The 27771-nt window shown below is 45.8% G+C and overlaps 1 protein-coding gene across 13 annotated transcripts; it reads left to right on the top strand.

The window, feature by feature from the left end:
- Positions 1-7331: 7331 nt before the first annotated feature.
- Positions 7332-27581, top strand: STRC (stereocilin). 13 transcript variants are annotated; one of them, XM_053224086.1, is made up of 29 exons: positions 7332-11704; positions 12019-12804; positions 12896-12920; positions 13672-14926; positions 15798-15965; positions 16063-16173; positions 16350-16516; positions 16704-16890; positions 17022-17137; positions 17398-17530; positions 17889-18071; positions 18355-18393; positions 18574-18741; positions 18915-18980; positions 19437-19565; positions 19862-19920; positions 20702-20825; positions 20937-21049; positions 22815-22950; positions 23365-23561; positions 23756-23846; positions 24059-24215; positions 24844-25013; positions 25616-25771; positions 26147-26289; positions 26480-26628; positions 26892-26989; positions 27085-27232; positions 27428-27581. In XM_053224086.1, the coding sequence occupies exons 1-29, from the start codon at positions 11659-11661 to the stop codon at positions 27514-27516; spliced, it is 5409 nt and encodes a 1802-aa protein (XP_053080061.1). In that variant the 5' UTR covers positions 7332-11658; the 3' UTR covers positions 27517-27581. The 13 variants fall into 13 exon arrangements, 9 of the variants coding, with proteins under 9 accessions (XP_053080061.1, XP_053080062.1, XP_026922917.1 ...); XM_053224087.1 differs by having other exon boundaries at positions 19440-19565; XM_027067116.2 differs by having other exon boundaries at positions 15903-15965.
- The last annotated feature ends 190 nt before the right edge of the window (positions 27582-27771 follow it).

Raw genomic sequence — 27771 nt, forward strand, 5'->3', positions numbered from 1 at the left:
TAGAGTCATGTAATAACAACTTTTCAAAAACAAAAGCAAGCAAAACCTTTTCTGACTAAACACAAATATTCTAAGGTTGAAAAATCAAGCCCCACTGGCAATTAATCTATTACTCCTCTTCCTTCCTTCTTATCCTTGCCCTGAGTATCCCCATAGGGATACCATAGGGTACCCCATAGGGATACCTCACTATTCATAAGGAAGAGATTAAACTCTATGCCAGGTAATGGTGAGGGTTCTTCAGGAACATTTTGGAAGTGAAATTATCACTTAGATATTATTGTGATATAACAAACTTAAAATTTTTTCATATATGGTTTGTGTTGAGCTTTTATTTTAGAACATAGTTTCTCCCTTTGATCTCCAGTTATTACTTACATCGTCAAATATCATACTGGAATGTAAACCAATGTGTTCCCACTTGGAAGCAGAAAATTTTATATCTGTTTTATTATAGCACAGTGTATGTAAAAGATAAGAATGAAAGAAAAATTTTATAATAACAGTATAGCTTCTACTTACTGTATTATAGTAACTTTTAATTTTTTATTTTTTTTAATTTTAATGTTTATTTTAGAGACAGAGAGACAGAGCACAAGTGGGAGAGGGTCAGAGAGAGAGGGAGACACAGAATCTGAAGCAGACTCCAGGCTCTGAGCTGTCAGCACAGAGCTTGATGCAGGGCTCGAACCCACGAACTGTGAGATCATGACCTGAGCCGAAGTCGGACACTTAACTGACTGAGCCACCCAGGTGCCCCTAATTTTTATTTTTTTAATATTCAACATGGATTGTTGGTTATGAATCTATACTATTTTTGCCTTATAATTTTTCCATATATTGTCACTGTGTCTCAAACTTAATATAAAAGTTTTAAATTTTTAAAAAACTTATACTTCCATAGACACTTCTCTAAAGAAGACATCCAGATGGCCAACAGGCACATGAAAAGATGCCCAACATCACTCCTCATCAGGGAAATACAAATCAAAACCACAGTGAGATATCACCTCGTGCCAGTCAGAGTGGCTAAAATGAACAAATCAGGAGACTATAGATGCTGTAGAGGATGTGGAGAAACGGGAACCCTCTTGCACTTTTGGTGGGAATGCAAACTGGTGCAGCCACTCTGGAAAACAGTGTGGAGGTTCCTCAAAACATAAAGAATAGATCTACCCTATGACCCAGCAATAGCACTGCTAGGAATTTATCCAAGGGATACAGGAGTGCTGATGCACAGGGGCACCTGTACCCCAATGTTTATAGCAGCGCTTTCAACAAGAGCCAAATTATGGAAAAAGCCTAAATGGATAAAGAAGTTGTGGTTTATATATACAATGGAATACTACTTGGCAATGAGAAAGAATGAAATATGGCCTTTTGTAGCAATGTGGATGGAACTGGAGAGTGTTATGCTAAGTGAAATAAGTCATACAGAGAAAGACAGATACCATAGGTTTTCACTCTTTTGTGGAACCTAAGAAACTTAACAGAAGACCATGGGGGAGGGGAAGGGAAAAAAAAAGTTAGAGAGAGAGGGAGGGAGGCAAACCATAAGAGACTCTCAAAAACTGAGAATAAACTGAGGGTTGATGGGGGGTGGGAGGGAGGGGAAAGTGGGTGATGTGCATTGAAGAGGGCACTTGTTGGGATGAGCACTGGGTGTTGTATGGAAAGCAATTTGACAATAAATTTCATATTTAAAAAAACTTATTATACTTCCAAAGGTTTAAAACCTCAGAGAATTGGTAGGTCTCAATCCATCTCATTTCTTGAGACTTTGAGGTAGTTGGTCAGACTCCTAATGTTCAAAAAGGGGTTCATTTCTTCTTTCAACAAAAGTTTTGATGCCTTTTATGTCCCAGCCATGCTGTTCAGTTTTGAGAATAGAAAAACTGTTCAGTGTATGAATGCAAGCCTTTTTATTTATTTAAAAAAATTTTTTTAATGTTTATTTATTTTTGAGAGAGACAGAGACAGAATGCAAGTGGGTTAGGGGCAAAGAGATAGAGAGACACAGAATCCGAAGCAGGCTCCAGGCTCTGAGCTGTCAGCACAGAGCCCGATGTGGGGCTCGAACCCACGAGCCGTGAGATCATGACCCAAGCCAAAGTTGGTTGCTCAACCGATTGAGCCACCCAGGCGCCCCTGCAAGCCTTTTTAAATACCACTTTTAGAGAGGTTTCTGTTTTTTTACCATGACAAGCAGAAATCTTCATGTTTATATTTGTATTTTTCCTATTCAGTGACTTAGGGTGGGATGAACATTTTCAACATTTTAGTTTAAAGTAATTTGAGACTCACAGAAGATATGCAAAAGTAGTTCCTATGTACCTACCACCCAGCTTTCTCTAATATTAGCATCCCACATAACCAGGATATAATGACCAAATCAATAAATTAACACTGGTAATATGCTATTAATTTAGGTATAGGCTTTACTAGAATTTCACCAGTTTTTCCACTAATGTCCTTTTTTTCTCTTTCAGTTTCCAGACCAATATTCAACATTGCATTCAGCGTTCATATCTTCTTACTTAATCTCCTCTGGTTGTAACAGTTGCCTTAGCCTCTCCCTATCTTTCAAAACTTTGATATATTTGAGGAGTTCTGCTCAGGTATTTTGCAGAATGTCCTTCAGTTTGGGCTTATCTGATGTTTTCTCATGATTATATTGAGGTTATGCATTTTCAGAAAAATACCAGTGAGTTGAAGTGCCCTTCTTAGCACATCGTATCAGGAGGAATACCATAGTGATATATGTTATAACTGGTGATGATAACTTTGATCCCTTAGTTAAGGTGATGTCAACTAGGTTTCTCTGCTGTGAAGCTAACTATTTTCCCCCTTTATAGTTAATAAATACTTGGAAGGAGATACTGAAAGTTTATGCAAATACCTTGGTTCTTCTTAAACTTTTCTCTACTAATTTTAACATTCATTAGTAGATCCTGTTTGTAGCAATCACTAGCAGCCATTGTTGCTTCATTCTTTACAAATTCTCACTAACTAGTTTTGTCCACTTTTATGGTTTCAACTACTATTTGTATGCTGATGACTTCCAATTCCATTTTCAATCCAGACCTCTCCTAGAAACTCCAAGAAAAATATTTAGTTGTCTATCCTCAGGAATTTCATTTGTCTATTCTTAAGTACTTCATTTCTAATATGTCCAAAACTGAATTATTACCATTCCTTCAAACCTGTTCTTCCTCTTCTAGTCCCAATAAGGGCTGCCAAGCAATTTCCCTAGATTGGGGGAGACCTCAATGATCCCCTCCCTACTTTACTCAACTAGTTCCATGTTTTTTTCTGAAAACCTTTCACTTAAAACACTACTTCTTGGGGTGCCTGAGTGGCTCAGTTGGTTAAACGTCCAACTCTTGGTTTCAGCTCAGGTCATGATCTCACAGTTCATGAGTTTGAGCTCTGCATTGGGCTCGCTCTGCACTTTGGGGTTTCTCTCTCCCTGTCTCTTTGCCCTCCCTAGCTCACTCTTTCTCTCCCTCCCTCTCTCTCTCAAAAGATAAATAAATAAACATTTAAAAATCTAAAAAAAGAGAGATTCAAAAACACTGAATTAGCAAGTATTAAACCATTGTTCCTAGGGGAAGTATGGGTTAGCCTCTGGTCACAACAGGTGGATACAAAACCTTGTTTTATGCATTGTGTTTTATGTAAGTTATTTCTGTTTGAAGACTCCTTATTTAATATATGTTGTTGATTTATTAGCAGTGACCTCTCTGTCAACAGCACTACAACTCATGCCTAAATAAAGTTTATCTAACGCATATTTTCTCTCTAAGGCACATCATAGCCTTCCTGTGCTTAGGAACACTAGAAGGAACTTTAGCACTAAGCATGAGGGCCACTTTAAATAGCAAAATCATGAACAAAAAGAACAAAAATGTTAAACTTTTGGCACTAAATAGATCATGAAAAGGACACAAATTTATATTATGAGAAGGCAGTGAAATATTGCCTTGTTTAAGGCAATGTAGACAACGTAGACACCAGGTGACTCTAATTTTTCACCACTCTGCATATGCCTGTGAGTGATTATGAAAAAACAACAAGTATAGGGGCGTCTGGGTGGCTTATTTGGTTATGTGTCTGGCTCTTGATTTTGGCTCACGTCATGATTTCATGGTTGTGAGATCAAGCTCCGCCCATGCTCGGTGGTGAACCTGGGTGGAGTCACCTGGGTGGCTCAATTGGTTAAGTGTCCGACTTCCGCCCAGGTCATGATTTCGAGGTTCGTGAGTTGGAGCTCCGCATCGGGCTCTGTGCTGACAGCTCAGAGCCTGGAGCCTGCTTCGGATTCTGTGTCTCCCCATCTCTTGGCCCCTCCCATGCCCATGCTCTGCCTCTCTCTGTCTCTCAATAATAAATAAACGTTAAAAAATTTAAGAAAAAAAGATTCTCTATCCCTTGGGGCACCTGGGTGTCTCAGTCAGTTAAATTTCCAACTCTTGGTTTCAGATCAAGTCATGATCTCATGGTTTGGTTTGTGAGTTCAAGCCCCACATCCGGCTCTGTGCTGACAGCATGGAGCCTACTTGGGATTCTCTCTCTCCCTCTTTCTCTGCCCCTCCCCTCCTTCTCTCTCTCAAAGTAAATATTTGAAAAAAAAGATTTTCTCTCCCTCCTTCTCTCTCTCTGCCCTTCCCCCCTCACCTGATCACGTACTTTCTCTCAAAAGGAAGGAAGGAAGGAAGGAAGGAAGGAAGGAAGGAAGGAAGGAAGGAAGGAAGGAAGAAAGGAAGGAAGGAAGAAAATACCATCAGTATTGATTTTGGGATCACAGATTTTAGTGATTTTAAATTTTAGTAGGCTAATTCACAAATACAGAACTCATAAATAACGAGAATGATTGTAAATGTTGTGGGATAATTTGGAGTTTGAGGCTACTTGGCCTTGTGAAATTGCCATCTCAACTTGTGGTTTCTTTTCTTTGTCTTTTTTCTTTTCCTTTTTTTAAAATATAATTTGTCAAATTGGTTTACATACAACACCCAGTGCTCATCCCAACAAGTGCCCTCCTCAATGCCCCTCACCCACTTTCCCCTCTTCTCCAGCCCCCATAAACTTTCAGTTTGTTCTCTGTATTTAAGAGTCTCTTATGGTTTTCTTCCCTCCCTCTCTGTTTGTAACTGTTTTTTTCCCCTTCCCTTCCCCCATGGTCTTCTGTTAAGTTTCTCAAGATCCATATATGAGTGAAAGCATATGATATCTGTCTTTTCTCTGACTGACTTATTTCACTTAGCATAAAAGCCTCCAGTTCCATCCAGGTTGCTGCAAATGGCATGATTTTATTCTTTCTCATTGACAAGTAGTATTCCATTGTATATATAAACCACACCTTCTTTATCCATTCATCAGGTGATGGACATTTAGGCTCTTTCCACAATTTGGCTCTTGTTGAAAGCGCTGCTATAAACATTGGGGTACATGTGCCCCTATGCATCAGCATTCCTGTATCCCTTGGGTAAATTCCTAACTGTGCTATTGCTGGGTCATAGAGTAGTTCTATCTTTAATTTTTTGAGGAACTGCCACACTGTTTTCCAGAGAAGCTGCATTCTTTTTCTTTTTTCTTTTTTCTTTCTTTCTTTCTTTCTTTCTTTCTTTCTTTCTTTCTTTCTTTCTTTCTTTCTTTCGAGAGTGAACACAAACATGACTGGAGGGAGAGGCAGAAAGAGAGGGAGAGAGAGAATCCTGAGCAGGCTCCTCATTATGAGCCCAGAGCATGATATGGGGTCAGTCTCACAAACCTTGATATCATGACCTGAGGCAAAATTGAGTTGGACACTTAACCAACTGAGCCACTCAGGTGCCCTTTTATTCTTTTCTTTTTCTTTTTTAAGTTTATTTATTTTTGAAAGAGAGAGACAGAAAGAGAGAGAGCAAGTGGGGGGTGCAGAGAGAGAGGGAGACCAGGAATCCCAAGCAGGCTCCGTGCTGTTAGTGCAGAGCCAGATGCGGGCTTGAACTCACAAACTGTGAGATCATGACCTGAGCCGGAATTAAGAGTTGGATACTTAACCAACGGAGCCACCCAGGCACGCTTTTTTTCTTTTTATACTAATTTATTTTACATTTTAAAGAATAATGCAATTTATTTATTTATTTATTTTTGCTTCTTGTATAAGATTTTTTAATTTTTACTTAAATCAAAATTAGTTAACATATAGTGTAATAATGATTTCAGGAGTAGAATTTAGTGATTCATCACTTATATATAATACCCAGTGTTCTCCTAACAAGTGCCCTCCTTAATGATCATCACCCATTCAGCTCATCCTCCCACCCAATACCCCTCCAGCAACCCTCAGTTTGCTCTCTGTATTTAAGAGTCTCTTACAATTTGCCTCCCTCTGTGTTTTTGTCTTATTTTTCCTTCCCTTCTCCTATGTTCCTCTGTTTTGTTTCTTAAATTCCACACATGAGTGAAATCATATGATATTTATCTTTCTTTGACTGACTTATTTTGCTTAGCATAATACAATGCAAATGGCAAAATTTCATTCTTTTTGACTGTCAAGTAATATTCCATTGTATGTATATGCGTGTGTAGATAGATAGATAGATATACATGGACACACACCACATCTTCTTTATCCATTTGTCAGTCAATGGACATTTGGACTCTTTCCATAACTGGGCTATTGTTGATAGTGCTGCTATAAACATTGGGGTGCATGTGCCCCTTCAAATTAGCATTTTTGTATAAATAACTAGTATATATAGGTATTTGGATAAATAGTTGGTAGTGTAATTGCTGCGTTGTAGGGTAGTTCTATTTTTAATTTTTTGAGGAACCTCCATACTGTTTTCCAGATTGGCTGCACCAGTTTGCATTCCCACCAGCAGTGCAAAAGAGATCCTCTCTCTCTGCATCCTCGCCAACATCTGTTGTTGCCTGAGTTGTTAATGTTAGCCATTCTGACAGGTGTGAGGTGGTATCTCATTGTGGTTTTGATTTGTAGGAATAATACAATTTAAAGCAAGAGTTAAAGTACAATACCTAGGTACAATTAAGTAATTCACTGAATTAAGTAATTTGACTATTCTCAATAATTGAACTTCCTGTTTCTTAGTCATACATCTGATACCCTTTTTTATTTATTCATGCAAATTAACTTTACTTATTTTACATTCTAAATCTGAAAAATTAAACACTTCTAGTCTTTCAAGTCTGATTATGTTATTCATTATTGCTGCTAACTCTCATTCATGATAGCTTGTTTTCTCACATGTTTTGTATTTTCTGATTGTGAGTTACTTGTTGTAAATTTCTCTTGTTATTCTTTGAAGTCCATGTGGTTTTTTTTTAAAGATTTTTTGACGGAGGTAGGGGCAAAGAGAGAGGGATAGAGAGAATCCTAACCTGACAGCACAGAGACTCATGCAGGGTTTGAACTCACTACCCATGAGATCATGACCTGAGCTGAGATCAAGAGTTGGATGCTTAACTGACTGAGCCACCCAGGCACCCCTGAAGTCTGTATTTTAAGTTGGATTCCTCCAGAATGGACTTACATTTTTTTTTTCTTTCAGGTACCTAAGGACACATAGGTAGCATGAATTTGTGCCTTAAACCTGTAAGAGGACCTACTTGGTCCTTTTTTTTCTTTACAAATTTTTATTTAAATTCTTCTTAGTTAACAAATAGTGTAATATTGTTTTCAGGAGTAGAATTTAGTGATTCATCACTTACATATAACACTCAGGGCTCAACACAACAAGTACCTTTCTTAATACCCATCACCCACCTAGCCTATCCCCTGCCCACCTCCCTCCATCAACCCTCAGTTTGTTCTCTATTGTAAGGAGTCTCTTATGGTTTATTTCCCTCTCTCTATTTTCCCCCTTGCTATATGTTCATCTGCTTTGTTTCTTAAATCCCACATAAGAGTGTAATCGTGGTATTTGTCTTTCTCTGCCTGACATATTTCACTAACCATAATATACTCTAGCTCCATCCACATTGGTGTAAATAGCAAAATTTAATTCCTTTTATTTTATTTTTCAAGACAGTGTGTGTGCATGCATGCAAGTGGGGGAGGGGCAGAGGCAGAGAAGGGGAGACACAGAATGTGAAACAGGCCCCAGGCTCTGACCTGTCAGCACAGAGCCTGATGCCAGGCTCGAACTCATGAACTCCAAGATCATGACCTGAGCTGAAGTCAGATGCTTAACTGACTGAGCCACCCAGGAACCCCAAGAGAGAATCTTAAGCAGGCTCCACACTCAGCACAAAGCCCAGTGTGGGCTCAATCTCACAACCATGAGATCATGACCTGAGCTGAAAGCAAGAGTCAGACGCTTAAAGCAGAGCCACCCAGGCTCCCCAAGATTTCGTTCCTTTTGATGGCTGAATAATATTCCATTGTATATGTATACCATATCTTCTTTATCCACTCATCAGTCGATGGACATTTGGGCTCTTTCCATAGTTTGGCTATTGTTGATAGTGCTGCTATAAACATTAGAGTACATGTACCCCTTTGAAACTGTACTTTTGTATCCTTTGGGTAAATACCTACTAGTACAATTGCTGGATCATAGGTTAGTTCTTTTAACTTTCTGAGGAAACTCTATGTTGTTTTCCAACATGGTTGCACCAGTTTGCATTCCCACCAACAGTATCAGCTTGTGGTTTCTAGGTTACTTCAACAGAGAAGACATTACTGGAGCATCATTCACTAGCTCTTAAATTCTTGGTCACTTACTATTCATTGGTTAGAACTAATCACTTGCCCCTACCTAGCTGAAAAAGATATGGAAAATGTGGGGATTTCTTGGATATCTAGTGAGCAATACATATTTCAGTTACAAAAGGCAAATCAAAAAGGGAAAAAGGGAGAAAAATAATTGTAATTTACAAGGGAGGAATGTGTTCTTGTCAGAAGGAGTACCCGTCTGACAGGTTTGAGGCAGTGAGGATGTTTCAGATTTCTCAACTTCTTCAGCCCCTCCTAGGTATCTCCCTTTAAATTGCCAGATTACAGAGCATTCTGGTCATCCCACCAATCTTCTCCATTTCACTTTAGCAAGACACATGATTAATTTCTTATTCTGTACTCCCGTGATTTGTCTGTTGTTTCTGTTTTTCTCTTTCTATTTGATCACTCATGGATTGAAACTCTTCTCATTTTTGTTGGACTTTACCAAACTGCAGTTGAGCCTTGAACACCACAGGTTTGAACTGTGCGGATGCACCTACACACAGTTATTTACTTATTTTTTTTTAGCTAAATACAGCACTGTAAATGTATTTTCTCTTCCTTATGATTTTGTTAATAATATTTTATTTGTTCTAGCTTACTTTATTGGAAGAATACAGTATATAATACATATAATATACAACATATGCGTTAATTGATGGCTTATGTTGTTGGTAAGGTTTCTAGTTAACAAAGGCTCTTAGTTAATTTTGGGGTAGTTAAGATTTTTGACTGTGCAGTGGAGGTTGGGGGTGGAGGGTGGTGCCCCTAATCACCTGCATTGTTCAAGGGTCAACTGTATAAGCAGTAACCTGCTTATATCAGATAGATTGATATATTAGCTATAAACCCTAAACACTTTACCCTTAGTTGGCACATACTCTGAAGCTTTGGTGGCAACAGGATTGCTTAACCAACTGCTTGCTCCATCATCATATGTACTGCCAAGAATTTCCTAGCCTGGGTTGAGGGAGTACTCATTGCTTCCCTCTCTGTTTGAGTCTACTAGTTTCAAACTTGTTCTAAAGATCTTTCACTCAAGACACTACTTCTTGGTAAAAATTTCTGTATTAATTAGGACTCTTTAGTTTCAAATAAATAATTCACATTGAGCTAAATAACTCAATACTAAAGGACTCTTTAGTTTCAAATAAATAACTCGTATTGAGTCTAATAACAATAGTAGTAATATTTAGTGAAAGTTTATTTTGTAGCAGTGCCTGGCACATGATAGGTACTTACCCTGTTGGATGAATGCCACACTGTGCTAAGTACTTTAAGTGCATTATCTAATTTAATCCTCAAAATAACTCTATACTAGTATTTCTCCTTTTTATAAAAAAGAACATTGTGACACAAAATGGTTTAGAAACTGCCCAAGATGCCCAGCTAGTAAGCATTGGAGCCAGGATTTGAACCCAAGCCATCTCATTTTTTTTTGTACACTATTAGCCAAAAAAGGATAATTTATTATAAGAGGGCTGTTACAGAACAAGGGAAGAAATTCAAATGGATTGCAGGATGGGCTGGAACCAGGAGATAGAAAACTATTGGGAATACAGGCCATACTCTTCCTCTGATTCTCCTCTCTGCTTTTCAGACTAGATGTGGTAACTGTGATAGGCAAAGGGAAAATATTGGCAAAGGGATGCAGTAGATCATTTCACTGATCCCAACTTCTGATTTGCCTTGGAAAATCCTAGCAGTGTCCTCAACTTTGGTGGCCTGGCCAAGTCATTCCATTTTGGGGGACCTCTATTTCCTCATTTATAAAATGAGAAGTTTCTTTACCACAGGATTCCTCAGGTCTCTTCCAGTTCTAAAATTCTATGATCCTAAGTGAACTTTCTGGGGCAGAAGCTCATTAATAATAGATTTGAATGTGTGGGTTTGAGGGGATAGAATAGAGGAGGATTTTAAGGAAAGAGGGACAGAATAATAGTTTGAGTGGAGCCAGTGTTGAATTACTATTTAGAGCTGGTGTCAGGTAAAGGCCTTTGGGGATATATAAATGGAGGACAGAAAATACTTCTCACCTTGACCAGACCAGAGTATTTTTTATGGGATCTCTCTGATCTGTGAGCAGTACTCTCTTTCTCTCTTTGTATATGCATGAATACATGCACATGTGGGCATGCATGTGTGTGTCCATGTGGGAAGTAGCCCCCTTGCACAGTGATTTAATCTGGCTTATCTCTTTTCTCAGCTCAGAATTTTCTACAGAGCATTCACCTAGGCCACAGGAAGAGGACCACAGGGCAAACACAAATATTTGAATGGCCCAATGAGCAAGTTGTTCATCCATAAAATGAGAGGTTTGGTCTCTGTAACCTCTGAAGTCCTCTCCCATTCTTAGAATTTTGTGATTCTAGGTACTGAGTCAAAAGTGGCTCTCCTCTTCCTGAACGCTCTGTCATTGGACCAGACATTTGTCTTCATTTCTCTTCTCTGTTCATACCTGGCTGCTCAGTTCCTTTCTCTGGGCCCCCTTTGTTCCTTGATTCCTTCAAATCCTACTTGCTTTTAACTCCTTTGTACCCTCTATACTTTCTTACATTTTTCTGCAGCCCCCCTCCCTACCACATTATACCCTGGTCTCCAGGTCTCCACCTCTATTTCTGCCCACTGCTATCTGCATCCTGGCTCTTAACCGAAGTTATTTCCCTGGGCTCCTCCGAGGGCCCCCCCACCGGGATCCCCTATCACTGGTCCCTCTCACAGAAGCACACCTTTCTCCAAAGCCAAAGGATCAGGTATTCAGTGGCTCAGGTGACAAACCTGCTGTCAGGTTACAGATATTGTTCCCTGAAAGACCACACTACAGTGTCAGTGGCAACTCAGGCTGCCTGCAGTGCTCTGCCCTCACCTGGCTATTGCATACAAGGTGAGAATAACCAGAATTCACCTCTTACCAGTGCTCACCTGGAAACATGGCTCTGAGCCTCTGGGCCCTGCTACTGCCGCTGTCCTGTGCAGGTGAGACCAACAGTGAGCAGGGCTGGGGATGAAGGGGATGGTTGCTGAAAAGAGACTTAAGAATGCAGAGATTAACCGGTTTCTATAAAAGATAAAGGAAAATGGTCGGAGACTGGAGCTAAGGGAGAAAATGAGGGTTAAGAAAGCAGGCCACGACTTACTATAGTAAGTATTCAGTAGTATTCAGTAAAGGGACTCAGCTTGCCATCCCTGTTGCCTCATCTTTAGATCCAAGCTAGGACTGGGCTCTGGGCAGGACCAAATTGGGTTCTAGGCTCTTCCCCTTTAGTGACCTCTGGTTTCTCTTCTTACAGTGATTCTGGTCCCTACTGGGATTCAGTCCCTGGACCCTGGTCTCTCCCTCCTGAAGTCATTGCTCTCCACAATGGACCAAGCTCCTCAGGGGTCCCTCAGCCGCTCACAGTTCTCTGCATTCCTGGCCAACATTTCTTCTTCCTTTGGGCCTGGGAGAATGGGGGAGGGACCTGTGGGGGAGCCCCCACCTCTCCAGCCCCCTGCCCTCCGGCTCCACGACTTCCTAGTGACACTGAGAGGCAGCCCAGACTGGGAGCCAATGCTAGGTCTACTAGGGGATGTGCTGGCACTGCTGGGACAGGAGCAGACCCCCCGGGACTTCCTGGGGCACCAGGCAGGTGTGCTGGGTGGACTCGCAGAGGTGTTGCTAGGAGCCTTAGTTCCTGTGGGGCCCCCAACCCCTACCCGGCCCCCATGCACCCGTGATGGGCCCTCTGACTGCGTCCTGGTGGCTGACTGGTTGCCTTCTCTGCTGCTCTTGTTAGAGGGTACACGATGGCAGGCCCTGGTACAGGTGCAGTCCAGTGTGGACCCCACAAATGCCACAGGCCTCAATGGGAGGGAGCCAGCCCCCCACTTTTTACAGGGTCTGTTGGGTTTGCTCACCCCAGTAGGGGAGCCAGGCTCTGAGGAGGCTCTTTGGGGAGGTCTGCTGCGCACAGTGGGGGCCCCCCTCTACGCTGCCTTCCAGGAGGGGCTTCTCCGTGTCACTGACTCCCTACAAGATGAGGTCTTTTCCATTCTGGGGCAACCAGAGCCTGATGCCAATGGGCAGTGCCAGGGAGGTGAGTGCTGCTGGGTTCGGGACTGGGCTGTGGCAGGACAAAGAAGGGGGGAGATTGTGGTAGTCCTCTTCCTTACTCTTTTCCCTCCTAGGCAACCTTCAACAGCTGCTTTTATGGTAAGTAATTCTCTTACCAGGAGAGGAGTTCTGAGGGAGTGGGCCTGGAAAGTTGTCAGCCTGCAGAATGGAGGAGGAGACTGATGGGAGGGCATTGTTTAGTGGTTTTCGAGCATGACTGTCTGGGTTGGTGTCCTAGCTCTGTTTACCTAGCCAAGTGACCTTGGGGTAGTTACATTCTCATTCTCATGCCTCAGTTTCCCTTCTTATAAAATATAGATAATATTAACAACCACAGAGTTGTTGAAAGGGATTGAATGGGTTGATGCTCTATGTGCAAGCCACTCAGAACTGTCTTGCACATAGTTCTTAATAATGTTACCTAATAAAGATGGGGTATGGAAAGAAAGGATAAGACTGGATTCCTCCATCTTTACTGTTTCAGTACAACAATGTCAGAGCACTGTTAGACTTATTCAGTTGCAGGGCAGATTTCCTGATGTGAGGTCAACCAAAGGTTGTATTTAAGCTACCTAAAAGTATATGAAGAAAGGAGAAAGAAGGGAGCCAGGTGGACAGAAGGGACTCCAGCTGGGCTGCTCCTAGATGATTTTGTGCCTTGGCAGGACAGATCTTTCTCCCGCTCCCACCATCCCAGTATTTAAACCAGTAACACCTATACTCCCAGGGACCTTTTGGAAAAGCCTATGCTTGCCATCCCCCCATGCAGGGCTCTGGGCCAGGGTCAGAATGTTCAACTAGAGGAAATGTAAACTGACCAGGTGATGCCTGCTCCTCCCTCTACACCCAGGGGCATCCGGCACAACCTTTCCTGGGATGTCCAGGCGCTGGGCTTTCTGTCTGGATTGCCACCCCCACCCCCCGCCCTCCTCCACTGTCTGAGCACAGGTGTGCCTCTGCCCAGGGCTTCCCAGCTCTCAGCCCACATCAGCCCTCGCCAACAGCGAGCCATCTCTGTGGAGGCCCTCTGCGAGAACCACTCAGGTCCAGCACCACCCTACAGCATTTCCAACTTCTCCATCCACTTGCTCTGCCAGCACGCCAAGCCTGCCACCCCGCAGCCCCCTCCCAGCACCATTGCCATCTGCCAGACAGCTGTGTGGTATGCAGTCTCATGGGCACCAGGTGCCCAAGGCTGGCTACAGGCCTGCCATGACCAGTTTCCTGATCAGTTCCTGGAGGCAATATGTAGCAACCTCTCCTTTTCAGCCTTGTCTAGCCCCAATCGCCGTCTGGTAAAGCGGCTCTGTGCTGGTCTTCTCCCACCCCCCACCAGCTGTCCTGAAGGACTGCCTTCTGTTCCCCTCACCCCAGAGATCTTCTGGGGCTGCTTCTTGGAGAATGAGACCTTGTGGGCTGAGCGGCTGTGTGGAGAGGCGGGTCTGCAGGCTGTGCCCCCCAGCAATCAGGCTTGGGTTCAGCATGTGTGCCAGGGCCCTACCCCAGATGCCACTGCCTTCCCACCCTGCTACATTGGACCTTGTGGGGAACGCTGCCCAGATGGGGGCAGCTTCCTGATGATGGTCTGTGCCAATGATACCATGTATGAAGCACTTGTGCCCTTCTGGCCTTGGCTAGCAGGCCAGTGCAGGATAAGTCGTGGGGGCAATGACACTTGCTTCCTAGAGGGGCTACTGGGCCCTCTTCTGCCCTCTCTGCCACCACTGGGACCATCCCCACTGTGTCTGGCCCCAGCCCCCTTCCTGCTTGGCATGCTATCCCAGTTGCCACGTTGTCAGTCCTCTGTACCAGCCCTTGCCCACTCCACACGCCTACACTATCTCCTGCGCCTGCTGACCTTTCTTCTGGGTCCAGGGGCTGGGGGGACTGAGGCCCAGGGGATGCTGGGTCAGGCCCTGATGCTCTCCAGTCTCCCAGACAACTGCTCCTTCTGGGATGCCTTCCGCCCAGAGGGCCGGCGCAGTGTGCTGCGGACAGTTGGGGAGTACCTGGAACAGGAGGAGCAGTGGACCCCGCTGGGCTTTGAACCCACTGCCAGCCCCAGCTCTGGTATAAACAAGATGGAGCTGCTGTCCTGCTTCAGTGTGAGTAATCTGCCAAGGTTAAAGCCCCTGGAACAGAGGGAAGGGCCTCCAAACAAATTCTCTAATACTGAGAGGTAGTAGTATAGTATAGTGGTTTAAGCACACAGCTCTGGAGTCAGACAGGCCTGAGTTCACATCTTAGTTCTGTGATCAACCTTGGACAAGTTATTTAACCTCTCTGAGCAACATTTTTTTCACTTATAAATGAGGGAGAGTAACAGTGCCACTTTTTTAGGGTACCTGTAAGGATTACATAAGATTATACATGCTGTGGGCTTATGTATATAGCATGACACATAAACGTGCACTAAACGTTATCTCATTATTCTTTCTAACTCTTTGACTCTCCCCCTTTCTGCTCCAGAAAGGAAAGGTATCAAGTTGGAGGGATCTGACTCTGTCCCTAGAGAGTGAGAAGGCTGGCAAATATAGGAAGATAAGACAGAAATGAGAATAGTTCAGGGCAACTACAAATCAGAAGACTTGAGTTCTGGGTTCAACTATGTCACACATTAGTGTGGTAATAGGAAAATAATTTAACTCAGATTTTCTGGGCTTCTGTTTCTTCTCTGTAGAGTGAAGGGGCTAGAATATATAAATACCATAATTCATTCATTGGTTGCCCCGTTATATGTAAGGCACTTTGCTAGGTTATGTAGCATATGTAAAGATTCCTTACTCCATGTTAGGGCCCACCTTTCTCAAGTCCTGTGTCCAGTGAAATGGGATTATACAGATTCATAGTTTTGGTTTGGATCTACAAGTATTTATTGAGCCAACAATGGACCTAGCATGGAAAAGGGTACAGGAGAAGTTTGAGACATCATCCTGGTTTAATGGAGTTTAGTATCTGATGAGACACACATACTAGCTTCAGATGAAGGACAAGCATCTAGCAAGTGGACTTGGAGTGCCTGGGGAACCTTCAGGAGGACAGAGGAGACAGCTCTTGGTATCTTGTCTGTCTCCCCATCAGCCTGTGCTATGGGATCTGCTCCAGAGGGAGAAGAGTGTTTGGGCCCTGAAGATTCTAGTGCAGGTAACAGATGGAGGGGTACATGGATGGAATGGGTAACAACTGTGGCATGAGGTCTCTGCCCAGTGAGGTCATGCCCACTTTAACCTCCTACTCCCAGGCATACCTGCACATGCCACCAGAAAATCTCCAGCAGCTGGTGCTTTCAGCAGAGAGGGAGGCTGCTCAGGGCTTCCTGACGCTCATGCACCGTTCCTGGGCTCAGCTTCAGGTGGGTATAGAGGGCAGGTTGGGGCGGGGGGGAAGGATGGAGGGAGACATCTGGGAATCAAGAGCACCTGGAACCTGGTGTGCAGAGGGCTTGCCCAGTGGAAGGAGAAGCTCAAAAGGAGATGGCGATAATACTGAGCATCTCTAGAGCCAGCATCCATTCCTATGCCCTCACAGGTGCCACCATCTGAGGAGGAAGCCCTGGGTCGCCTGACAGCCTTGTTGCTCCAGCAGTACCCGCGCCTCACCTCCCAGCTCTTCATTGACCTGTCACCGCTCATCCCCTTCTTGGCTGTCTCTGACCTGATGCGCTTCCCACCATCCTTGTTGGCCAATGACAGTGTGTAAGGACCCCACACCACTCCTCCTGATCCTGTCAGGGTCAGCCAACCCCATCAGCCTATAGCAGCCCCTTCTTGAAATCCTCTCTGTTAAAATTAGGGAGAGTCTCCTTCTTGTCCATGACAGTAGGGCTTCAGAGTGTGAGGGGGACAACAGGGGCCAAAGGTTAATGCCCATTGCTCTCCCCAGACTGGCTGCCATCCGAGATTACAGCCCAGGAATGAGGCCTGAACAGAAGGAAGCTCTTGCAAAGCGACTGCTGGCCCCTGACCTGTTTGGGGAAGTGCCCGCCTGGTCCCAGGAGCTACTGTGGGCAGTGTTGCCCCTGCTCCCCCACCTCCCTCTGGAGAACTTTCTGCAGCTCAGCCCTCACCAGGTATGACATGATTTTCTTGACTAGCCCATCTTCTCCTAGGTGGGACAGGAGTCAGTAGTATGTCTCCTGGTGAGCTTCTCCCCACAAGTGTCCCACAGTGACCCAACATGAGCTGACCCTCCTCACCTCAGATCCAAGCCCTGGAGGATAGTTGGCCAGCAGCAGGTCTTGGGCCAGGGCATGCCCGGCATGTGCTACGGAGCCTGGTGAACCAGAGTGTCCAGGACGGAGAAGAGCAGGTGCGCAGGTGAGCAGTTGTGGGATCAGTGATCAAAGCCAAATTGGGAGAGAGGCTAGTGCAGCTGCCATGGTGGGTTGGGGGCCTAGGAAGGAAGGGTCAAAAAGGTAGGCAGCGGCCGCAGGCAGTATAGGAGTCCAGGACAGAGGCCTATCTATGGTACCCATATTTCCTAGTTTAGCAGAGTGCCTACTCCATATACCTACACGATCCCTACCTTAGTGCCAGCTTCAGTGACCACATGAAGGCCAGCTTCATGCCCTTCTCAGGCTGGGGTCCCTCGCCTGTTTCCTGAGCCCTGAGGAGCTGCAGAGCCTGGTACCCTTGAGTGATCCACTGGGGCCAGTAGAACGGGGGCTGCTGGAATGTGCGGCCAACGGGACCCTCAGCCCACAAGGACGGGTGAGCCCCTTGGCACAGGCCTACAAGAGTCCAGGCTTTCCTTGGGTCTGTGTGGATGACATGCTCAGTCATCTCAACCAAGCTTGAGCACAACAGTGCCAGCCCTCCCCTGACCTCTACTATCTCTGTTCCTTATTTCGTGGTCATCCTTATCTGTTACCACCTCTTCCTGACCCAATGCCATTTGGTCTATGACACCCCAAACATACCCTTTGACATCTTAAACCCTATCTGTTCATGTCCCATCTTTGGTTCTAAGCCCTAGCCCAGGCCCTGGGAAATCCAGATGTGGGATTAGAGAGGAAGTTTAAGGTTCACTTGTCTTTTCTCCCCAGTCCCAAACCTTCTTTGGTTACAGGTGGCATATGAACTTCTGGGGGTATTGCGCTCATCTGGAGGAGCTGTGCTGAGCCCCCGGGAGCTGCGGGTCTGGGCCCCTCTCTTCCCTCAGCTGGGCCTCCGCTTCCTGCAGGAGCTGTCAGAGCCCCAGCTTAGAGCCATGCTTCCTGCCCTGCAGGGCACCAGTGTCACACCAGCCCAGGTGGGCCTGTCTCACTCTCTAACATCCACCTTCCAACCCCAGGAACCCCACTCAAGGGAATGACATTCAGGGATACCACCAGCTTCTCTGGAGCCTCCTTTTTCTCTGTCCCAAGGAGGACTCCCTCATCCCCCTTCTTCAGATCAAGAAGAGCCCAGAGCCAGGCTAGTCAGTGGGGGTGGTATCAAGGAAACTAGAAGTTTTAAAGGGTAGGTCCTAGGGACCTGCATAAAACCTGGCTACCAGGACTTGAGAGCTGTTGTTTCATCCCATCCCACCTTAGGCTGTCTTACTGCTTGGACGGCTCCTCCCTAGGCATGATGTGAGTAGCAACAACTTCTCAATGTCCCTCAGAGGTCCCTGTCCCCCTTTCCTTGGTTCTCACATCTGCCCCTTCTTCCCTCTCAGTTCCTCAGACCTGCTGCCTTGCTGTACTGTGATTGTTGTCTTCCCAACCACCCTGCTTCTCTTCTTCAGGACTCTTGTCTCTCTTGCTCCCCAGCTGTCCCTGGAGGAACTCTGCTCCTTGCACCCTCTGCTGCCAGGCCTCAGCTCCCAGACACTCCAGGCCATCCCTAGGCGAGTTCTGGTTGGGGCCTGTTCCTGCCTGGCCCCTGAACTGTCACGCCTCTCAGCTTGCCAGACTGCAGCATTGCTGCAGACCTTTCGGGTATGAGAGTAGCAGGGAGGATGAGACATTCAGGGATGTGGGCTCTGGTTGAGAGGAGGGCATCTTCCCTGTGGCCAGGGAAGGCCTCCCATACCTCCCCACTTCCTTATACACACACACACACACACACACACACACACACACACACACACACACTGCTGATTCTCATGCAGGTGAAAGACGGCGTTAAAAACATAGGTACAACAGGTGCCAGTGCAGCTGTGTGTATCCCTGGTCAGGTACGTGTGGGATCTCCCAACTAAGCTCCTCTCCATGTCCCCGGGTAGTTTCATATGACTGGTGCTGCCTCCTATACTCTCCCTGCAGTGGCCCTGAGCATCCAGGTTGACTCTGTTTCCACCAAGACATTAGCAGCTCTCCCCAGTTCCAGTTACATGACAGCATGACCCACACTGTCCTATAATGTCAAAACCAGAAGGGTCTGAGAAATCTTCCAGGCCAACGAACCTGCTTTCAGATAAAGAGAGCAAAGCTCAGAGAGTCTAAGGGAGATCAGTTCATCAGGTGCCTGAATAGCAGCAATACTTGACCACATCCACCTTCATTGTGAGGGCTCTCTGGTGTGTGTTGCTATAGTGGCACATGCCATCCACCCTTACCCTAGCTTTGGTCCCCTCCCACCCCCATGATGCCCCTCTTACCTATCATTACTCTGCTACACACATCCCCACCAGCAGCCCATCCCCACCACCTGGCCAGACTGCCTGCTTCCCCTGCTCCCACTAAAGCTGCTACAGCTGGACTCTGCGGCTCTTCTGGCTAACCGAAGGCGCTACCGGGAGCTGCCCTGGTCTGAGCAGCAGGTAATTCTCCTCACTTACTCCAGAACTATCCTCTATGTTCCACCTCTTTTACCTGTCAGCCCTAGATTGGTCACGTTATCCCCAGCATCCTTTATAATGTGACTTGCTTTGCTTTATTCCTTCTCCCTCCCCCTTATTTCTCCCCCCGCCCTCCATCTCCAAGAGAGGAGTGTACATTTGGGAGAGTAGGAGGCTGGCGGATCCACAGGGTGGGGAGGGAGGGCTAGGTCCAAAGCATCTTAGGTCCTTGGGCAATATCTCTGCTGGGGGGCTGCTCCTCTTTCTTTCTCTTGTAGGCTCAGTTTCTCTGGAAGAAGATGCAGGTGCCCACCAACCTGACACTCAGGAATCTGCAGTGAGTAACTTGTGTTGAGCAGAGTTTAATTCAACTAACATTTTTTGAGACTTGCCATGTGCCAGGCCCCATACGATATGCAATGGGACATGTGAGGATGGATGATGCATAGTCCCAGTGTGTGGGCCTTCTCTTGGCTCCTCCTCCCTTTACTCTCTTGCCTTCCCATAGCACCACACCTATCCTGACTAGTTTAAGGGATTCAGAACACCTGGATTCAGGTCCCAGCCCTGAAACCTATTCATGGCCTTGAGCAAGTCATTTAATCCTCTAAGCTTCAGTTTTTTTCTTCTGTGGAATGAGAATTACAATAGTACCTACCTCATAGGATGTGGTTGTGAAGATTACATGAGGTAAGGCATATAAAGTACTTAATATAGTTCCTGGCCCAGTGAAATCTCCCAATAGATATTTGCTGTTGTTAGTTTAATCCAAGGTGACCTCAGAGCTACTGGCCATGCAGCAATAAACAGGAACAAGTATCACTTTCCTTTCACCCACAGTAAAGGAATCATGGTCTTCATAATCTAAAGATATAGCTCTACGCTCAGTTTACCACATTTTTAACAGAATGATGTTTGCAACATCCCTTGACGTCTGTGAATGTTTATTTTCCTCTCTGATAAACAGTGATGATGTTGTGGTTTTCTATGGAAAGCCATTTCTCAAACTGTAAATTACCATAAATGAATTCTGTACTTGTGTTGAGAGAATCAGTATCAAGGAGCAGACAGACCACAGCATGTGTTGAATGAGCATCTACCCACTCACACACCTACAGGGCTCTGGGCACCCTGGCAGGGGGCATGTCGTGTGAGTTTCTGCAGCAGATCAACTCAATGGCAAACTTCCTTGAAGTAGTGCACATGATCTATCAGCTGCCCACTGGAGTTCGAGGGAGTCTGGTGAGAGGGGTGCTTAAACATTAGTGGAGCAGGGAGGCAGGGATCCTGGGTACCGAATCCAGCCCCTATGCTTAGCTCTATCCTGACCTGTTTCCCCATCTTATCCTACAGAGGGCCTGTATCTGGGTGGAGCTACAGCGGAGGATGACAATGCCAGAGCCAGAGCCGGCAACCATGGGGCCAGAACTGAGTGGGCTAGACACCAGGCTACTCTTGGATTTACCGTAAGTGCTACAACTGGAGACACTGGATCCCTAGACGTCTCAACCTGGGGTAGAAGGTCTGCCCTTAGGAAATGCCTTAAGGTGGCAGTTTTCTGTCTGGTGGTTCTCTGCCATCAGTTATAGCCCAAAGCAGAGGATTCTACTCAAAGTTGCTCTATGTTTTGACTGGCTCCCAGAACATGACCCCAACATAGGACAGCTAATGGTGGGCAACACTATGATGTGGGCTGCCAAACAATCATAGTATAACCGAGGCCACATTAATAGAGATAGAATATCTGAACTGAGGGAGTCAATGGTCCAACTCACCCTAGAAGATTATAGTCTGCTTAAACCACCATGTTGTCAGTGTGTTCAGTGGAGTACAGAAAGAGCGTGTATGAAACATGATAAATGCCTTTAAATACTCCTAAGGCTATCAAATAGAAAATAAATTAGCATGTTTCTGAATGGCTCCATTGGGCATCACAATGACCAGTGAGTAAAAATCAGATTTGAAAAATACAAGGAAAACTGATGTAGCAAATTCCCAACATCAGAGCTATTCAAGCCTGGGCCGAATGGTCTCATTGCAGGAATGTTATAGAGCACATTTAAGTATGGATGAGGGTTGTGGGGAGAGAAAATTCATGAATGTAAGGGTCCTCTTAACACAGAGACTCTAGGAGTTTTATGAGTATCTCTCTCCCAGGCTTCCTTTCTCATTTTGCCCCCATCCCTACCCCATTGCCATCTGAACTGTAAGTTAGAGTAGGAAAAGGCTAGTATTAGTCTTCCTAGGGATGAGGTGATGGTAAAGCAGTTGATTCCATCCTTACATTTTTATAGGCCTTTCCACAGATTTTGGCTTTTGTGCTATGCAGCCTAGTTCCAGTTCCAGAATTGGCAGCCCTAGATAGAATACACTTCTGAAACCTGGACAAAAGGGCTTTTAAAAAAGCCATCGAAATCTATTTAAATTTATTGGTTCTTGGAGATAATTTAGAATCCCAAGGACCTAGATAAGTTTCTAGACCATGAGTTGGAAAACCTGAGTTCCCCATCTATGAAAGAGGAATAAGAAAAATACCTGTCTTACCCCAAAGTTTTGTCATAAGGTTCAAATAAGAGAATACTATAAAAGGGCTTGGTAAATTGTGCACCACTATGCAAATGAGAGAGGACTTCCCCACAAAAAGTAGAGGAAGGATGGCCCTGTGGAAAAAAAGACTTGGGAGTAAGATCCCACCATTTCTGTGAGCTGGTTTTCTAATCTATAACATGGGGGGGGGGATTTTTTTAAAGTTTATTTTTATTTGTTTTGAGAGATAGAGAGCAAGTGGGGGAGGGGAAGAGAGAGAGGGAGACAATCCCAAGCAGGCTCCACACTGTTAGCATAGAGCCTAATGAGGGGCTCGAACTCATAGACCATGAGATCATTACGTGAGCTGAATTCAAGAGTCAGACGCTTAACCAACTGAACCACCCAGGTGCCCCAAATGGGGAGAAATTTTAAAGATATTTAATATTTGGGACTTTTGATTCCATTAGATAAGATAGGGTCATTTGTCATTTCTCTTGAGGAAGACTAGAAATATGGCACTCCTTTTGTTCTCTCCTTTTAAACACTATGAAGGGAATTGCATCTGGGGCAGTTTAATATCAGATCCTGTCCAGGGCCATAGGGTTTGGTCTGATGTTACCTCTTGTCTGGGCAATGTGGCATTCTGTTATCCCTTCTCAACAGGACTCATTTCTGAATGCCCCTGTTGTCAAATTGCTATAGGGTCCGGTTGATGGATAGACTGTCCAATGAATCTATTATGTTGGTGGTGGGGCTGGTACGAGGAGCTCCAGAGCAGCTGCTGGCACTGACCCCACTCCACCGGGTGGCCCTGGCAGAGAGGGCACTACAAAACTTGGTAAGAGTCCAACCTACCAGACTCGGAACTGCTGCCTGGACAATTTTTACCTCTCAGACAATGCTCTCTATCTTCTAGGCCTAGCCCCACACTTTTGTTGCCAAAAAGGTTCTTGTCCAGAAGGCCCTAGCCCCTAGATCTATCTCTAGGCTCCATCCCAACCTATCTCTAGGTTCATATTTTTTGTCCACATTCCTTAGAGTCCAAGAAATCCCTTGGATTCCAACTCCTAGCCTTTCTGCCTGTTCCTATCTGGGCTCATGATTTAAGAAAGTAAACAATGGCAGTGAACATCGTAGGGTCTTGAGTTGGGAGCTGGAGGGAGGGAAAAATCAAAGGTTTTGGTGTCTTGATCAAAGAATCTGGTCCTCTGAGTCAGAGATGCATTGTCCCAAGGCCTGATGCCCCCTCCAGGCTCCAAAGGAGACAACAGTCTCAAGGGAAGTGCTGGAGACATTGGGCCCCTTGGTTGGATTCCTGGGGATAGAGAGTACACGACGGATCCCTCTACCGATCCTGCTGGGCCAACTCAATCAGCTGCAGGGCTTCTGCCTAGGAGAGCCATTTGCCACAGAGCTGGGATGGCTCTTGTCACAGGAGCCTGCTCTTGGGTATGAACCTTCGGGAACTTCTAATTCTGATTCATCCTATACCCACCCTCTTAACCACCATCATCAGTGGCAGATCATTGAATAAATATACACAAGGTCCCTTGGAGCCCTGAGTCCCCATGTCCTCTTTTCCCCTTCCTTTCCCTCACAGTTGTCTCAGCATCCCAGCCCCTGATCTTCTTCCTGTCCCCCAGGAAGCCAGAGTTGTGGAGCCAGGGTGAAGTAGAGCAAGCTGGACGCCTAGTACTCACTCTGTCTACTGAAGCTATTTCCTTGATCCCCAGGGTGAGGTGAAGGAACAAGGGAGGGAGTAAGAGCAGAGAGGGGACTGGTGAGCTGGCTTTGGGGAGCTAAGGGCAAGGAGACTGAGGGCAAGGGATGTGAAGCCTGAATCTGGGGGAAACTGCTAAAAAGAGATAGGACTTTAAAATTATAGCTGCAGCAGCTGGCCCTGACCTGCCCAGGTCTCCCCACCCTCCATCTACCGTCTCACACAGGAGGCCTTGGGCCAAGAGACTCTGGAGCGGCTCCTAGAGAAGCAGCAGAGTTGGGAGCAGAGCAGAGTTGGACAGCTATGTGGAAGACCACAGCTTGCTTCCAAGAAAGCTGCCTTGGTAGCTGGGGTTGTACGGCCCACCGCAGAAGATCTCCCAGGTGAAACTACCCAAATATTCATGTCTATCAGGGTGTATAGGAAAGAGTATCCAGAAATGTAGACAGAAGTCGGGGCTCTAGGTATACTGTGCCCTTTGAGCAGATTTGCACCCTTTCTGCTCTCTGGGCTTGGGTTTTCTCATCTATAAACCACAGTGGTTAGAGGGATAATTTTCAAGGTCTTTTCTGGTTCTAGGGTTCTATAGCTCTGGAAATTTATAACCCATTACATTATTAGCCCAGGACTTACCTTTTCCTGTTCTCTTATCCATATTAGCAGCTGACCCACTGTAAGCTTGGCTCTATGCTAGAGTATGGAGCTGTCTGCTGGGAAGATGCTTAGGATGTAGGAGGGAGATGCTAGTGAGACCTGAGTTCTGATCTAGACCTGCCATTAAATCCCTAGGCAACCCCTTCAGCCTTCCATTTATACAATGAGGGACTTATCCTCTTTAGTCACTTGTTCTAATATCCCTTGAGTCCTGTAATTCTCATACTATAGTAATCCTTTGGCCCATACTATGTTACCCTATCCTCCAAAGGTTGGAGGGGTCATTCCACCTATAGATATTTCTGTGGGCATAGTTTAATTCTACACTGACTCCCTGTGCCTGCCTTCCCCCTTCAGAACCTGTGCCAAATTGTGCAGATATACGAGGGACATTCCCAGCAGCCTGGTCAGCAACCCAGATTGCAGGGATGGAGCTCTCAGACTTTGAGGACTGCCTGGAATTATTCGCAGGAGACCCAGGACTTGGGCCTGAGGAACTACGGGCAGCTATGGGCAAGGCAAAACAGGTTAGGGATGGAGGGGCCAACATGAGGAAGCTGGTTGGGTGTGGTATGAGACACAAGGGAGTGGATAGCTGGGGAAAAGTGGAGGAAATAGGAGATGAAAGAATGAGAGTGGTCCTGAGTAGGAAGTCAGAGAGGATGAATATGGAGAAAAGGAAGCTAGTGCAATGGGTAGAGGGAAGAAGGCAGTGGTTACCAAACTTTAGGGTGTCTCAAAATTATCCAGGGAGCAGGTTTTTAAAATGCTGGTGCCAGGGTCCTATGCTAGACTCACTGAAGAATCTTTTTTTGGGAGAAGAATCTTCTGAGGGCTCTGGGGGATCAGCATTTCAACAGGCACTCCCAGTGATTCTGGTGCACATAAGGTTTAGAATCCATGGACTACGATCTGCTATTCTTCTATACTGAGACTCTGGCATCTTTCAGTAACACCTTAGTCAGAACCTTAATCCAACCCTCTCATTTTACAGTTGAGGAAACTAAAGACCCAGAGAGGCAAGTGATTTGCCTAGAGTTCACAGCTAGGGTCAGAGGCATGACTAAGACCAAGCATTCTGACTCCTAGTCCAGTGCTTTTCCACTCACATTGTTCCTCTTTCTCCTAGTTGTGGGGTCCTCCCCGGGGATTCCGTCCTGAGCAGATCCTGCAGCTAGGTCGGCTCTTAATAGGTTTAGGAGAGCGGGAACTACAGGAGCTGATCCTAGTGGACTGGGGAGTGCTGAGCACCCTGGGGCAGATAGATGGCTGGAGCTCCATCCAGGTAACACCTTCCCTTTTCCTACGTTCCAAACTTCTATCCCACAGATCTAGGCCTTTAGGTCACCTAACACCTAAAGAATTTTTTTTGTTACCCTGCTTGGCCATTCTTTCTATTAAAATAGAATACCCCCTACTTGTGGCCTTAGGAACTCTGTGATTTATTCACTTTGAGGTCTGGACACATAAAACTCCCTCCTGTCTTCCCTGAGGCCTTCTCTTTTTTGGATCCTCAATCTTCCTCATGGCTATTGGATCATCAGTTCTTAATAATACAAGTATATAATCCAGTAGCACTTGTCTCTTCCCCAACCATGAATTCATCCATGAATTCCTTGTGATTTATCTCCTTATTCTGTGCCCTCCACCTCCATCCCAGCTCCGGGTTGTGGTCTCCAGTTTCTTGCGGCAGAGTGGCCGGCATGTGAGCCACCTGGACTTCCTTCATCTGACTGCACTGGGTTATACACTCTGTGGACTTCGGCCAGAGGAGCTACAGCATATCAGCAGTTGGGAATTTAGGTCATCTGTGGAGGGGATGTGTGGGTGGTGGTGCTCACGTAAAGGTGGACTCACTGGGGATGGAAGACTCATGGTGGAGTGGTCCCATGGAGGAAGGGACCTCACCTGAAGCCATCTATACTCCCATCTCATAACCATGGACCCTATCACTGTGGCTGAATATATTTTCTTTCTTTCCACTCTTCCACAGCCAAGCAGCTCTCTTCCTGGGCAATCTGCATCTCCAGTGTTCTGAGGAGCAACTGGAAGTTCTGGCCCAGCTCCTTGTGCTGCCCGGTGGTTTTGGTCCAGTCAGTAACTGGGGGCCTGAGATCTTCACTGAAATCGGCACAATAGCAGGTAGGGAGGCTGGGCCACTGCTGGTGCTAGCTGTTAGAGGTTGGTTTCCCTACCATGGATGCACTGGGTGGAGGACTGCTCTGGAATTCTTTAGGTGGGAGTCTGAGAAGGCATTTAGGTAAGAGGTTGGAGATGTGTTGGGAAAGGTGTATGGTCGGGTATTTGGGGAGAGGTTAGAGAAGTCTATAGTCTATAGGTTTGAAGAGAAGGGGGAAGGCCAGTATAAGACAATGTTTGGATGCCCATCCCACTTGCTTCAACAGCAGGGATCCCAGACCTGGCTCTTTCAGCACTGCTGCAGGAACAGATCCAGGGCCTTACCCCTCTTGCTATTTCTGTCATCCCTGCTCCTAAATTTGCTGTAAGTATTCAAGAACTGGGGTCTGAGGTGACCACACAGAGCCAGGGCCCAAAGGGGGCTATATTGGATGTACTAATTTCTGCTCCCACCCCCAGGTGGTGTTCAGTCCCACCCAGCTATCTAGTCTCACGAGTGTTCAGGCTGTGGCTGTCACTCCTGAACAAATGGCCTTTCTGAGTCCTGAGCAGCGACGAGCAGTTGCATGGGCCCAGCATGAGGGGAAGGACAGCCCAGAACAGCAGGGTGAGTTCCCAAATGCACAGCTTGCCCCACTAACTCCTGACCCAGAATCTGACCCTAAACTTGATGCTATCTGGTTCATAGAACCCATATAGGGAGACCCCTGAAGCAAAGGGGTCTAGGCAGACAGTTTCCATGTATCAGTGGTTCTTGGGGAACAGAGTTTTGATATTCCTCCCATTCTCTGTCTCATTATAGGTCGAAGCACAGCCTGGGGCCTTCAGGACTGGTCACAACCCTCCTGGGCCATGGCATTGACCATCTGCTTCCTTGGCAACCTGCTTTGAACCTGTCTCCACAGTTAAAGAGAAAGATTGTTGGGAAAGAAACTTTAATAAAGTGCAAATGGAAATGCATTCTAATTATCCTCAGGAAGCCGATGAGGAATATGGGTAAAATGCTAATGCTTTCCACCCACCTGAGAATCAGTGTTCCTGGCATGCCATATCTGGAATCTTCTTTCCATCATAAATAACCCCACTGCTTCTTTTCCTTTCCTGAAAGCTAGTCCCTCCTCATCCCAACCATTAGAAATAACACAG

Source organism: Acinonyx jubatus, chromosome B3 (genome assembly GCF_027475565.1).
Source record: "Acinonyx jubatus isolate Ajub_Pintada_27869175 chromosome B3, VMU_Ajub_asm_v1.0, whole genome shotgun sequence".
NCBI classification, from domain to species: Eukaryota; Metazoa; Chordata; class Mammalia; order Carnivora; family Felidae; genus Acinonyx; species Acinonyx jubatus.